The 15,214-nt window shown below is 36.1% G+C and overlaps 1 protein-coding gene across 1 annotated transcript; it reads left to right on the top strand.

Annotated features, from left to right (window-relative positions):
- Positions 1 to 1,767: 1,767 nt before the first annotated feature.
- LOC131768961 (nucleoredoxin-like) lies at positions 1,768 to 11,281 on the top strand. Its single transcript, XM_059084670.2, has 6 exons — positions 1,768 to 2,189; positions 4,509 to 4,763; positions 6,250 to 6,454; positions 7,239 to 7,327; positions 8,185 to 8,275; positions 8,858 to 11,281. The coding sequence occupies exons 1-6, from the start codon at positions 1,893 to 1,895 to the stop codon at positions 9,184 to 9,186; spliced, it is 1,266 nt and encodes a 421-aa protein (XP_058940653.2). The 5' UTR covers positions 1,768 to 1,892; the 3' UTR covers positions 9,187 to 11,281.
- Positions 11,282 to 15,214: the final 3,933 nt, after the last annotated feature.

Below are 15,214 nucleotides of genomic sequence, written 5' to 3'. Positions count from 1 at the left end.
GATATTGTATGGAGAAATTAGCTGCCAGAGGTTAAATGGTTTACAAACAGCGGAACAAAACGTCGTCGGCCCTACACCAAACAATTACATGAAAGTCGAACCTGCTGAACTGGTTCCATTGCCAATCCATAACCCTCCATAGGGTAGTAACTATGATGGTGCATCCAGTTTGTAAAGAGGAACCTAACTGTGGCCACGCCTTTAGTTTGGAGTACACGTAGAGGTGCATGTTGGTTATACACTTCGTAAATAAATTTGTTTTCCGATCAAAAGCTTCTTTCTTTGGTGATCATTTCCTTTATTCTCATGACCTTAATGTATCATTCAGGGGTGATATTGTAAGGAGAAATTAGATGTAAGTCACTCTTAGGATTTAAAGGGTTAAAGGGACTGAATTGAAAATTGCGTTCAGCTTGCGAGAAGTCTCTCGAGTTTAGGTTTCACCTTGCGGGCCCCCTCTCCGGGCCTGGCCGCCTATTGTATTATTAGCAGCTGCCTATGGAAAAAAGTACTTAAAATCCTTGCTCTGAAAGAAAAACACTGCTGCCAAAAGCCTGTTTCATTTGTACAGAAGGTAGCGAGGAAAGACGTGAAAAAGGAAAGGGAGGGGTGGGTAGCGTTGGACGCATACTTTCCAATCCCTCCGTGTTTTCTCTCTCAGTAATGGGGATGCTGTTTACTTAGTGAATACCAGAAATTGGTTATGCAGCCCTGGTAACGCAGGTCCAGCTAATTAGACTCAGGGTGTTCTATATTGTTATATACTATTATGGTTTTACGGTTTTTCTGGTTTCGATATTTTGTCATTAGCTTTAATTTCTCATGAAAATAAAAATAGTTTTTTCGGTTTTAAGTCGTCACTTTTGTTTTTGTTTCGATATTTAGTCACTAGCTTTCATTTCTCATAAAAATAAATATAATTTTTCAGTTTTCGTTTTTCACTTTTGTTGTTTCGATATTTTGTCATGAGCTTTCATTTATCATGAAACTGAAATATAGGTTTTTCGGTTTTAGTTGGTTACTTTTCATTTATTTAGCCTCGTCACTCTGATCTCTTTTCGTTTTACTATTCTTCCGCAATCCCTATTAATCCTTTAACTCCCATGAGTGACCAAGACAGAATTTCTCCCTACAGTATCAATACAATATCAAGCAGACAGGTGATGAGAATAAAGAAAAATATCAAATAAGGGGACTATAAGTAGATTAAATATTAAATTCTCCAAACTAACATCACAAGAACTGTATGGCAGACAGTAAGGAGAATTACAAATGAGATCTTGGGAGTTAAAGGGTTAATCTGCCTGCATATTGATATACTCTGTCGCTCTGTTACTATCAAATTATCCTTGTTTACTTTGGTTTGCTTATAGGATTTCATGATGTATTTAAACCACCTTCATCATGTTTAGTAGCGATCTGGTTGACTTGTAAACGCTTTCTTTTCAGAAATCTACCAGCAGCGAGTTTTGGTTTCTGAAGTCACGTCCTAACGGCAAGAAACCGAAGTAAAGGAAGTAACATTGTGTTTTCCAGGTTTGTTTAATGACATCGATCACACTTTTTAATTCCCAAAATACTCAACCGAACAACGTCGCTAGAAGCACCTAATGCATTAGAAATTTTCTTACGTTACTACCTCAGAAACAAAACAAGAGATCGGAAGGCTTGCTTGCGTCGCAGGACGATTGTTTGGAAACGCCTTGAGGTATTCGCTGTAGCCTAAAATGTGTGACGTCACCCTACATTTCCCGTCAGGCCTGTCAAGGATGTTGCCTAGGCGTCGTATATATAGGTGCTACTAAAATTGTTGGTAACTGAGCTTTTGGCAACGGTTTCTAGCTGTTGTGGATAACCTCAACTGATAAAATCAAACCACATTTGATTAAATCATGGCTGACGCTTTCAAGCGCCTTCTAGGTGAGAAACTACAGGGCCAAGGAGCGGATGAGGTCTCCACAGAGAGTATCTGTGGTGAAGGGAAGGTTGTTGGCTTGTACTTCTCAGCTCACTGGTGTCCGCCTTGCCGCGGTTTTACGCCCAAGTTAGCCGAGTTCTACAAGAAACATCACTTAGAGAAAAAGTTCGAAATTGTTTTTGTAAGTTCTGATAAGAATGAGTCTGAGTGGAAGTCATATTTCAATGAAATGCCCTGGATTGCTTTGCCTTTCGCTGATCGTGATCGAAAGGTGAGTCAGCTGAATTTAATCAGTTCAGCTTTCGTTTTGTGTGCATAACATGTAACGCCCAATCTATCGATTCCTCTAATTTGTAAATTTTGCATTCCAAATGTAGAGAGCTAATTTTTCTTGCAAGGTGTACTATTTCAGAGTAACTCATAGCATGAGTAGTCTCTAATTTGTTATTAGCGCGTCTCCGAGAATGAAAATTCAATAACGCCAACTAATCGCCTGGGGCTTGACTCGTGTTGCGCTCGCATAATGCAATGTGTTATTTAGAAACGAGTCGCTGAAACTGTTATCACAATTTGAGCGCTCGTAAACAAACAGCACTCTTGCAAAAAAAGTTTCATAGGGCCACTTTCGTGAATTTCCTTACGAATCTTTCTTAAAGCTTGTATGAATTTAAGGAATTTTTCCCATGGCGCATTTTTTCCATATAATCCTGGGAACATCGCAGCTGCTTATTTTTTGCTAAACCATCTTTATTTATATTGGCTAAATATAAGTAATTTGTTGAAGCCATAACAACATTTGTGAATATTATGCTAGACTATACCTATGAACTATATGTAAACCTTCGATTTAAATTCAATGTTTTTCAATTTTTTAGTTTTTTTTATTTCACTAAATCTTGTTATCGTGCAATTGTAATGATCTCTAGATGGCTGATGATGGCTAACCAATCTGTTTCAATTGATTAGTTTTTTTTAACCATACAGTACATGTCAAATAGACGTGTAAGCCCTTGGAATCGTGTTTGCTCACCTATTGTTGAAGACATGTCTCTGATATTTATTCATGGCTCACCAACATCATGGTTAAATACTTAGCGGCAAAAAGATTAAGAAGAAAAAAATGGGAAAGACAGACTCCTAAAAAAAAAACCTTCTTTCGTTGGGTTAATTCTAGGAACTTGACTCTTTGTTTGAAAATATTACTTTGAGATTGACAATCATTTATTAAAGTCATTTCATTTGATTCGATTATCCATCCCCAATAACCTCTGAATTGGTAGAGGTCAAGATTTATTTTGAGGCTATATGTTGCAATTAATTTTCATGGATAGGGAAAGTGTGATTAGTCACAAAAATTTACTTTCACTTTTTACTCGGACAATGATGTTATATTCTGAGTTTCAGTAGTACTTTGAAAGCACTCCCTTGTTTCCTTTCACTCTGTAATGAATAAAGGGTTTTGCAGTCACAGTTGTTTGGGTGGCAAAGTCAATAGTTAAGATAATGTGTGTGGAAGTTCAAAAGAGGGCAGCTGTGCACAGCTCTACACATGTTTGAAATTTTTCATGTTTCACTTCACAGTCCCTCGATAATATTTACACTGTAACACAACAATTGTATGTTTACTGGGTTTTCTCCCACCTGCATCTGACAAAAACATCTATCAGTTTTCTGCCTCAGAAGGATACACTTCAGAAGCTATTTTATGTGACCACAACTGTTTTTGAAGGATTGAATTGTTAGACATTATAAGGTAGTGAATTCAATAAGTTTTCTTTTATCTCATGAAAGTAGAGAAATTTTTCAACCCCAAAAGTGTTATTGATTGATCCAGCCACCAATGGTTGCAATCAGCCAGTAGACTTTTACTGTTCCCATGGTTCTTGTTCCACATCAGTTCATAAACAATCAAAGCAATTCACACTGTTGGGTTTGTGTCTGTCAATTTTTTTTTTTTTTTTTTTCCAGCAATCTTTCATAATAAATTTTCTGAGTTGAGTAGCTCTTAGCAACTTTGAGTAACTATAATGCTGGCCTGTGTACATGTATTTAACCTGTAACTAATGAAGAAAACTAACAGATACACATCAGAGCTAAAGGATATGAATGCAGGGCAGAATGTGTTTCAATACAATATTCAAAAGCTAAATAATTAATCAGTTTACTGTTCCAATATACATGCATTCAGGATCAAAGCCATGTGAAAACAGATAAAGTTAAAGGAAAATAGTAACACTTGAACTCTCTTTGCTTCTTTGATTCTAAATACTTAGAACTTTTATCAACTCTGTGACTCTTACATGGCATACTATTGTATTACTGCTCTATGCATTAAACAGAACTAGCGACCAAACCCTTTTACTTCCAAGATTTCATTAGGAATTCACATTAACTGTCTTCTATAAAACTTTTATGTTTTTAGTTCAGAAAATTTGGCACTGTATCAACTAGTAATCTACTAATTTACATGTCAATTTTTCTTTATTCTCATCACTTGTCTGATGATAGTGTATTGATATGTAAGGAGAAATTCTGTCTTGGTCACTCATGGAGGTTACAAGGTTAAATGGTTTTCCTCCCTCTTCATCAGGAGAAACTTTCAAAAACATTTAAAGTTGATGGAATACCAACACTGGTCATACTGGATGGAAAGGATGGAAAAGTTATAGTAGCCAATGGGCGAACAAAGGTTGCAGAAGATCAGCAAGCCAAAGACTTTCCGTGGAGACCTAAAGGACTGGCTGAAGTAATGAAAGATGTAAAATTGGTTAACCATGAGAAAGAGGAGAAGTCATTTGCTGATTTAGCTGGGAAAGTCCTTGGGTTGTACTTCTCGGCACATTGGGTATGTAATGACTGGTATATGTACATGTACATTAAGCACATGATGAGGATTGCCTATGTATCTTGAGCCAAACATGTGCCAAAACCAGCTACATGTATCCATTACTTAACAATGACAAAAAGTAGAGAAGACATCACCAATTTTTATACAGGTAGCTGAAAGCCAATTTTATTGTAAAATCAAACTCCCATCTTGCAGGGAAAAAAATTGTGACTATTTGTATTTCAAAAAAATGTTTTTCTTTCATTTTTTGTGGTTCCTGCCTCCTAAAGGAAGCAAAGCCAGATATGTTTTCATGATGAGATCTTGACCCAATTTTGACCTAATGGTTTTCAGTGCTACTTTTTTTTGTTTTTTTTGTTTTTTTTTTTGGAGTATCTCAGTAGTGTGACATTCTCACTCAATACCTGGTTGAGTTCTCTCCTTTTGTGATTTCTGGCTCATAGCCACTGGCAAAGTATTGTTTCAGTTCTTACCATGAGACTACAGAAGAAAGCTGAAGACAGTAAACATCTCACAATCCTTTTTAGGATTGTGTGCAATTAAAAACAAATGTTTTCCTTGAAAAATTATCTCAATAGGTGTGATTTGCGCATCATGAAACCTAGAGGAAATTCTTTTTTCTTCGAAGAGAGAGCATTTTACTGTTTAAATCAGCAAATTATATAGATCTGAAGACATAATCTTTCATGTCAAAATAATTTCCCATTGGCATCCACTGAGGCATAATTTAAATTGAAACTTTTTCTTGTAGAAATATTTCAATAGAAATGATCTGCACATCATGGAAGCTTTGTGGAATTCTTGTTTTCTTGGAAAAGAGAGTATTTTGCTTATGAGTCAACAACTATTATGCAGTGAGAACTGCTAAGCAAGCAAGCTGGGAATAGGATACCTTGGGTTATTCATCAGAATTGTGGAACAGAGTAAAGGTTGATCACCATTACAATGGAATGTCTTAAGACACAGAATGTCAGAATATCCTAAAGCGCGGAATTCCTTTTCTATGAAACTACAGTCTCAGAAAATTGGAATTGCAATAAGAATATTATTTATAATTAACAAGCAAAATTAATTGTAGTCATTAAAGGCAAAACCCTAAGGGTTAAGGCAAAACTAAGGTTATCATTGTCAGAGCCCAGAGGATTGGGAAACTAGGAGGCTTTCAAGCGAACCCCTTTTGATTAATATTTTATTACCATTGTTATCAACATTATTATTGTTGGTATTAGTACTTGTTACCATTTGATTATTGATTGAATGTCATTTAGACAACATATTGTTGCATTATCTTTCTCTTGTGGAACATGGTACTCATAAATAAATGTACGTGGGATGCAGCAGGTTTTCTGTAGTGCATGTGAGACAAATATTCCGCAAAACTACGTTCAAGTGTCATTATCCAACCTCTGGTTCTTTTCAATACTATAGAGATTGTGCTATGCCAGTAGCCACATACAGATTTTGACTGTCTATTTTTTATCAGTGCCCTCCTTGCCGAGCCTTTACACCACAATTGATTAAGACGTACAAAAAGGTTAAGGAGAAGGGAGACGCCTTTGAAATCATTTTTGTGAGTTCAGATCGCAGTGAGGAAGGGTATAGTGATTATTTTAAAGAGATGCCCTGGCTCTCTACTGGGTTCCAGGAAGGTATCAAAAAAGACCTGACCCAGATGTATGGAGTGCAAGGTAAGAGGTACTTACAAATAATTTAAACTTATCAAGGTTTCTTCTGTAAAATATTGAGAGGTACTCTTGACCATCCAGCTGGAAGAGTCTAGTTTGCATACTTGTACTTGTGATTTTGGTGAAGATACAATTCACATACATGTTCCAGTAGTCACAATAGTAGAAATATGACCTACAGCATCTGTTTGAAGCAAGGGATATTGGTGATTGCTGAGTACTTGCCTGTGTAAGCCTGATGGTTCAACAGAGTGAAATCATAGACTCTAACTGGCACTGAAGTAGAATTGTTTGTCTTGTGATGTCGTCATTTCAGATGTGAATTGTGAGGTTTTGACTGCAGACTGAAAGCCTTCTTCAGCTTGCCTGAATATTCAAGGCTTGAAACATCGCAATCCACTTTGGAAATGATGACATAACGAGACGAACAATTGCACTTCATTTCAGTGTAGTCACAGCAATGAGTAACCAATCACTTTTGCAGAGAATTTAAAATGGTTAAAGGTCACACCCTGAAATCTCAAAATGCGGTAATTAAGAGACAGCAATAACTGCCTTTTAATGAAAGAAGTAAAAATTATGTGGTTTCTGGAGCGATCTTCTCGTAAGGTGCTAACAATGAGAATTTGTTTAACAATCAAGGGCTTGATTGGGTTGGTAATCATTTCCTTGGAATTGGGGTGATATTGTAAGGAGAGGTTAGATGCGAGTCACTCTTAGGGATCAAAGGGTTGTTACAGAGTCCAATCAAAATGCAGTGATGAGCAGTCACTTCAATTCTTTGCAGGCATTCCAACTTTGATTCTTTTTGATGAGAAGCACAAGATCATCTCTTCAAACGGTCGTCATGTAGTTTCAGCTGACCCAAAAGGAGAGGTTAGTTAGCATAAATCAAGAATTCATTTTGTGCTAACCAGATTTTTTGAACCCTATTTCTATCTTAAAATATAAGTTTTTTATACACTTCATATTTGGACATGTATACCCTTGCTGATTTTACATCTATTTGTAATATTTGATTAAGGTAGCTTACTACACATTATGGGGGTCACCATATATTATCGATTAGATGATTACTAAATGAGGGTTTAATTGTCAACCTTACTTGTTTAAAGAAGCCATCCATGTAAGACTTTAAGCTAATAACATCAATGGAGATAATGAAATTGAAATTCCTGAATTATGGATGCCTACTACCAAAAAGCATAGCAGCTGATCATCATCTAACATCTAATACTTGAAATAACCATGAGGATCAAAATGCACCAATGACAGCTTGCTATAATACACCAATAGCGGCTCAAATTATTTACCTCATCGCCTGATGAAGACACAACTCATTAGCCTGAATCTTACATTGTGAGACAAACAATTAAACATTCATTTATCTATAGAAAAACCAGATGAACATTAGCGCCTCCTATAGCAAGATGATTACTGGTGCACATCACAGGGGAACGCAAAACAAATACAGAAAATAAAATGATGAAGGACAGTGGTTTTGTTTTGTTTTGTTTTACCTTCCTCTTTTCAGAAGTAGCTCAGAACAAAGGGCCAAGAGCTTGTGAGAAACTGGGTTAAGAAATGTGTAGAGAACAGTATAGAGAGTGTACAAGTATTATACAAAATATACATACAGTATGTTGTATTGGTGTTGGGATTGTATTATTGTATTGAAGTTAGGAAGTAAAGGGTAGAGTTGATTGTTTTATCATTGTGACTTTGTTTTGCAGCAATTTCCTTGGAAACTGAAGCCTTTAAATGTGATCAATCAACTAACAGTCATTACTGTGAATGATGAGAAATGTCTGATATATTTCACTGGTTAGTTGTTAAAAAATTATTGATTTGGGTAAAAAGGATAGCAAAGAATCAGGTCAAAGACAACCTCAATTAGATAATCAACTTTTTTGTATAGTAGATTTTTCAAGTGGCTAGATGTATTTGGTGAGTCTAACTATTTGAGAATTAATTTCATGAGAGTACATGTATGTGGTGGCCAGCTTCTCTTCCAAACAGAAACATAAAAAAATTGCAGTTAGTACTGGGGTCCTTGTTAATCATGATGTAGCAATTTCACTTTGTTTTACTGAGGACTGTCTAGAAATGATAAAGTTTCATGATTTACTTGAACAGCCATTGTTTTGTTATTGGACCTTTTGGTTAACCACATTCTTCCTGCTGTTTTTGTTGTACAGTAGTTTGCCAAAGTTTCCTTTTGTGCTCATGCATGCAAATTTAGTTGTTTCAATGCTCCCCCAAGAAAAATTAGTGCTCCAAGCTTTAGCTGAATTGACCAGCAATCAATTTTGAAGGCTTTTGCCACTAGCACAAAAAAGGAGAGAGATGCAGTGACCAAGCTCCAATAATACTAACTTATCTCTCTGTTGCTTTTTTTTTGTTAAGATGGTAAAGAAGCCTCTATTCAGGGTGCTAAAGATATCATTCAACCAGTGGCTGAGCACTACTTCAAAGTGGCAGAGGAAGCAGATGACGACCCTCCTTTGTTCTTCTTTTACACAAAAAGAGATGACACCTCCAGCAGTTTGCGTGATTTTATAGGTCTTAATGAGGAGGATGATGGTACATCTGCGGGTATTCTAGTGATACTAGATATTCCATCGCAAATGATCTACGAGTGTCAAGAAGAGGTGCTGACTAAAGAGGTTGTAGAGGCATTTGTAAATGATTTTGTCAATGACAAACTAGCTGGCGAAAGGCTACCTTTAAGGTGATGAGATACCAATGATTTCTGGGTATTTGAGTTTCCACATGACTATAAGAAAAATTTTGTTTTGTTTTAATGATGCAAATGTAAGAAACGTTTAATCAGTGACACCTAAGCATTTTTTTTAGCTTAATTACATGAACATGACTTTGGTTTTCAGTGTACACTGTATGTATGCAGCCTTCCTCATGTTTTCACCTTTTTTTTTTCTTTTTAAGGTATTTTTTTTTTCTTTTTGTTTTTGGTTAGTAGTAGCAATTTAGGACAATTATTTTGGAAGGGACAGACTAAAATTTCATTTGAACATGACTGATGTGCACATGTTCCTAAGCAAATTTGTATTCATGTCATTTTTTAATCCCCATATACAATGAGCGTTTTACTTGTTACTGTATCAATATTTTGTACTGTTAAAGGGGCTAAGGGGTGTGATCTTGCTTCAAATACAAGGAACTTATTGTTGTCTCCAGAAAGTGCTCAGAGGCTAGCTGAGAGAATTTGCATAAGATCTTGGATTATAAATTAGATGCAAAGCAAACAAAATAACACTTATGTGTTTCAAGTATGAGAGCATTTTAATGATGAAAGGGTGAAGCAAGTAAACAGTTTTTGATGTAGTTATTTTGTTGTAGTTCTGTAAAATGTTAAGACAAACTGTACAGTGGATCATGTAACTTTTAGGCAATAACTTAATTTATTAACTGTGCATGCATCACTATTTGTAAAAGCTGGGTGTTAGCAAGCATAAAAGCTGAATAACAGTGGTTAAATGGTACATTCCCATCAATTTACATGCCATTAATTTTATTTTGAAACGGTGCATGAATTTACTGTAAGTGGCTGTGTATGCCATATAAAATAATTATGCTTTTCATTATCTTCAAGCAAAAACTGTTTTTAGTCATAACGTATTTTATCAGTAATGGTACAGTGCAGATGGTCATAATCTTTTTTTTTTGAAGCAGTGGTGTAACTAAGTGAATTGCAACTGTTTTGAGAAGTTGTGTTAGTGCAAAATATAGCCAGGTAGTTAGCCCTAATCCAGGATTGAAATTTCAACTTGATTTGGATTTGACCAGGTGTAACTCTTTATGATTCCTTATCTTACTCTGGAAGATGCTGAGGACACTCCAAGCAAAAATGGCAAAACAATCTAAGTGCTACAAGACTTAACCCTTTAACTCCCAAGATCTGTTTATTTATTTTCTGCTCTAGCTGCTTTACATTCCCTTTTACATCAGTTACAAGAATTTGGTGTTAGATTGAGATAACTTCTACCAGTTAAGTTTGTGTATTCTCATTACCCATTTGCAAGATAAGATGTGGATATTGTAGAGAGGAGTTATTTGTCAATCACTTCTGGGAGTCAAAGGGTAAATAAAAAAAGTCTGGTAGCCTTTGATAAGAATCCCGACTCTGATTTTAAAGGGTGTTCACGCAAGTCAGACAATTCAACTCATTATGTTGTAGTATTTAAGGTACTTCTATAGTCAGATCACACCAGATGTATATGTATTAAGCTCATTAGAATTGTCATGTTTAGTATTCAACCTACTACTACATTGTACCTTATTATAGTGTGTAGGGAAATATCTGTACAACTCTCTCGGAGGGTTTTTTGTAGTGTGCTAGCCCTCAGGGCATATCCTCTGTGAAAAAAGTGTGTAGTAATAATAATTTAATGCAAGTTTATGTAATTATAAACGCCTTGAAGATTTCTTGGGTCTAGGGCAAAATCCTGGGGGTACTCCCTGGAGCTCTTTGTTGGGGTGTGTCGGTGGGTTCTCTAAATCCTGATCTTATATAAGACTAAATACCGCTGTAACCCCCTAGAGGTTCATACCCAATTTTAACCGTACAAGTCAATCATGCAATCGTACTCTTTGGGGTGGCATACAACCAAGAAATGTACACAGAGGAGTGCCCCCTCCCCTTAGCAGGGAAGACACAAGGTTGTTAGTTTGTTACCCTTACTAAGTAGGTAGAACGAAGTAAGTAATTTTAAATGAACTACATTAAGTTACTTATTTTATCCCATGACAATGCAAGCGTGTGTGGAAATAATCGTAACCTTGTTCAACAATAAAAGTGTGTTGAAGTAACTCCTTTATTGAAATATTTGCCTTATTCTTAACACGAATCTTCCTTTCAGCGCTGTACACATCTACAAAATAAATAGGTGTCCTAAACTTGACTGGAACATAATAACATTTAGGACAACCGAGACACGACTGACTTCGACTCTGTTGCATAGAGGGAACGAGTGAATCATAAAAAGAGTTAGAATAACCATTCTGAAGAGCTGGTAATCCCAGAGAATAATCATGTATTGACATATTTATAAATTCCTCGCGCTCCATTTCCCCTTGCACTTATCCCTTGGATTCGGAATGAACGAGAGCATTTCACTGAGAACAAAATTAGACGATACAGAAGATGGCAGATGCCCTTACCTCTGAGAAACAAAGATTTCTCATTTTTAGTTCAAATGAAGAAGGTTCGTACGAGGAAAATGAGGGACTCGCGAGCTACGACGGTCGTACCTTAGCGCTACTATTGAGAGCCTGGTCGCAAGTTGAAACGTCTGGGAGGATTGACCCAACTTTTGTCCCAGTTTCTTTCTCACTTGCATCCTGAACAGGAAAAAGGGACCTGGAAACAAAGTAGGGACAAGAAGGAAAGAAGATCCTCTCTCCACGAGTTTCCTTAACCATTCAACCTCCAGGAGTAACTAGCATCTAATTTCCCCTTACGTGATCCCCGGGGAATCAAACTTTAAGGTCACAAGAATATGGAAAGTGGTCACCAACTTAAGAGGCTCTTGATTGCTAAACAAATTATCCTCGTAAGCACCCTAGGGAATACATAGATAACAGTTTGAAGAATATGGATACTGATGTCGGCCACACAAGAAAGACTTCACCATAGAATCAAAGGAGCAATACGACACCTATTTTTTTTCTAAAGTTAAGACAACTTTGTTTGTCAAAAAAATGCTTTTGTGGCCAAAAAAATCTTGAAACCTAATCGAAGATATTATTAAAAATAAGGAAACAATAATAAAATTATGTTCTCCATCGACAGAGATACAGTTAAATAAAAATACAACCCCATATCTCAAAAGATTGTTACACAAACGAGTTTGACTAAAGTAATAGTTTATAAAATGAAACAAATTGATGAAATAATATAAATTTCCAGGTTTCATTTGGATTTGGAGTGCCAATTTTAGTAAATGAAAAAGTCTTCAAGTTACAATGAAGGTAATATTTCAACGAGTACGATGTTCGCTCCTCTAATTTGTTAAACTTAACTAAGTTTAAGATAAGCCTTCAGAGAGGTGTTTCGTATTACAATCGATCAAAACCAACGGAAGAGCGTGTCGATGGTGTTCGGCCCGTCTTTCAAAGTCGGAAAACTCATTTGAATTTCAAATAATTTTTAAAATTAAAATTCATAATTTTTTCTATCAGTTTTGCACGTGGAAAGGGCTTATGAACAAGGAGAAATTTCAGCGTCTTTTTCAGCTTCTTGGGCACCAGAAAGCTCGATATTTCAACGTTATTACCTGAGATATCATCCGTTTTGTCAAAAGCAGCGTGCGGTGGTGATTAGAATCTGCATGCTGGTAGGGGTGGTTCGAATTCGACTTGGAGGATTGTTGGAAGTAATTTTGTCACGACTTTTCGCTTGGTAAATAACTTATTTATTAGCTTATTTTTGATGGACATACAATGTTCGTGTACCTCTTTGTTGCCCTTAAAAATTAAATTTCATAGTTGGGTTTCAAAAGGAAGAGCGCGATAGACAGTAGCACAGTTTAAGACTAACTCCTTTCTTTTCGTATTCGCCATTACTAAGATGCCATAGCAACTGTCTAGCTCGTCAAATGCCCATTGTTATTTCAGAACTAAGAACCTCTAGTCAAGCGAGTTTGGCGATCCCCTAAAGTTGTTGACAGAATATTTTCTGGGTCATTTGAAATAAATTTTTATGATGCATTTGTTTACTTAGGGATATTTTCCTTGTCAATACAAAGTGTGCTCGCCGTAATCAAGTTTCGGCGATCCTGATGATGATCATTTTCATTTACAAATAAAAAATATTTTATTACACTAAGGATAAATATGATTATATTTACATTTTACTTTTCTTCTTTCTCTCTTTAGGACAGCGTTAAGCATAGACGAGAAAATCTAAAACTCCAGAAGTTCAAGAGAGGAAGAGAAAAGCAGGATTACTTGTTATAAGGTTTGTTGTCGATATTTTTTTCCCTTTTGTTTTATGGCGAGTTGATTATCTGCGCTTATAAGTCTGGTCTGCACTGAATCTTGATTTGACAGAAGTCTGTGATACAAAGTTAACCACCATCAAAAACCTTAAAAAAAACTACAAACGAAGAAATAAGTTTGATTCCTGAAATGTTTGACATCCAAAATATCTCCCTGATTGAGGTGGACTTCAATAGAAATGAACTGCACAATTGGTTAACTAAATCGATACCACTAGCTTTCTGTTTAAAATAAGACAATAGTGTAAAAAAAAATCAAGAATTTATCGTACATGCAATTATCATCCATTTTACCGTCCATTTTACCATAGTAACGGTTGGCCTTTTTATTACTGCTTTAGTTTTAAGATTGGAAAATGTTTATGGGTTTGTTTGATAGCAAATTTCCATCATGAGCTGGAACTGAATAACTTATTTACAGAGGTTAGAAAAAATAAACCGATTTGGTAAATATCTTTGCTGTTGAGGCTAGAAGCAAATTCAAAGAGTATAGTCCATCCACTATAATTCAAAGTTCTTGTATACTCGAATCATTTACCTATCTCTTCCAAGTTAATTACTCGATAATATTTTTCGCTTCTAAAATATAATTTTTGTGCGATAATTAATATAATCCTTTAACTCCAAAGATCCGATTATTAATTCTCCCCTCTAGCTGCTTCACATTTCCTCGTGAATTAGTTGAGAGAATTTGGCTTTAGATCAAGAAAACAACCTTTACCTGATAAGTTTGACTATTCTTATTACACATTTGCTGGATAAAGTATGGATGGTATAGGGAGAAATTACTGGTTAATCACTCCGGGCAGTTAAAGGGCTAAGTAAACCCCTGAGGCCCTAACTGTAAAATTTCCTTGTTCTTGAACCTAAAGGCAAACTCAATGCACTCCAAAATTTATGTTACTCCTTTTTTCTGTGGAGTACTTTTCAAAAATGGTACCTTTTAAACCTAGGAGCCTGATTGTCGTGTCTCACCTGTTGAGGTCTAAACCAACTTCAAAGAGTATGCTTCAAACATGGATATGCCCGGATTGTTTTTTTAAATAATCATTTCTACAGCTGTCCTAAGTTTGATCTCCTGATTAAATTTTTTCTGATTCAGAATTTTTTAGACAATTCAATTAACATTTCGAGCCTGATTGTCAAGTTTCCTAATTATTGAGCCAAAACCAAACTCAATATGCTCCCAGGATATTCAACATTTTGTCTAGAATTCTTCTCAAATCGGAATCATAAGGCCTTGTTTATATGGAGAAAAGTTATCGTATAGAAGGTTCACCCTCGTACCCGAGCTACCTTGGGCGAGACAACTTTTCCTACGTTTCCTTACTAAACTTGGGGAACCGTTTACATGACAAACAAAAATTTTTCTCAGCAGGAGGGGTGACGCACCTCGCCGGGCCACCCGTTTTTCATGATATACGCACGCAATTTCCCTATACAAACATTTTGGTTGGCCCATCTGGGTCAACTCGGTCAAGGCGAGACAATCAGAACATACACGAGCAATGTTGACTCAGGTAAAGGGGTCAATTTTTGTCTCATGTAAACGCTCGCTAAAGTTAACTCGGCTGGGAGGGTGACCTCCTGACCTAGGGCAATTCTTCTCTATATGAACGGCCAGGGCCTAGCTGATTTTAAAAGTTTCTCATCACTTGAGACTAAAACCAAACTTGATGAGTATAATCTTAGCAACGATGTCTCCCAAATTGTTAACAGAATTAATTTCTCTATTTCTCACAAG

Source organism: Pocillopora verrucosa, chromosome 2, assembly GCF_036669915.1.
Source record: "Pocillopora verrucosa isolate sample1 chromosome 2, ASM3666991v2, whole genome shotgun sequence".
In the NCBI taxonomy this organism is placed as follows: Eukaryota; Metazoa; Cnidaria; class Anthozoa; order Scleractinia; family Pocilloporidae; genus Pocillopora; species Pocillopora verrucosa.
Note: the sequence above shows the minus strand (reverse complement) of the source record. Positions and strands in the feature narration are given on the sequence as shown.

Bases quoted from the DNA above. Each gene is read 5' to 3' on its own strand.
- LOC131768961 (XM_059084670.2), top strand. From the start codon at position 1,893: ATGGCTGACGCTTTCAAGCGCCTTCTAGGTGAGAAACTACAGGGCCAA. The intron at 6,455-7,238 runs GTAAGAGGTACT...AATTCTTTGCAG, and splicing joins CCAGATGTATGGAGTGCAAG to GCATTCCAACTTTGATTCTT. The intron at 7,328-8,184 runs GTTAGTTAGCAT...TTTGTTTTGCAG, and splicing joins CAGCTGACCCAAAAGGAGAG to CAATTTCCTTGGAAACTGAA.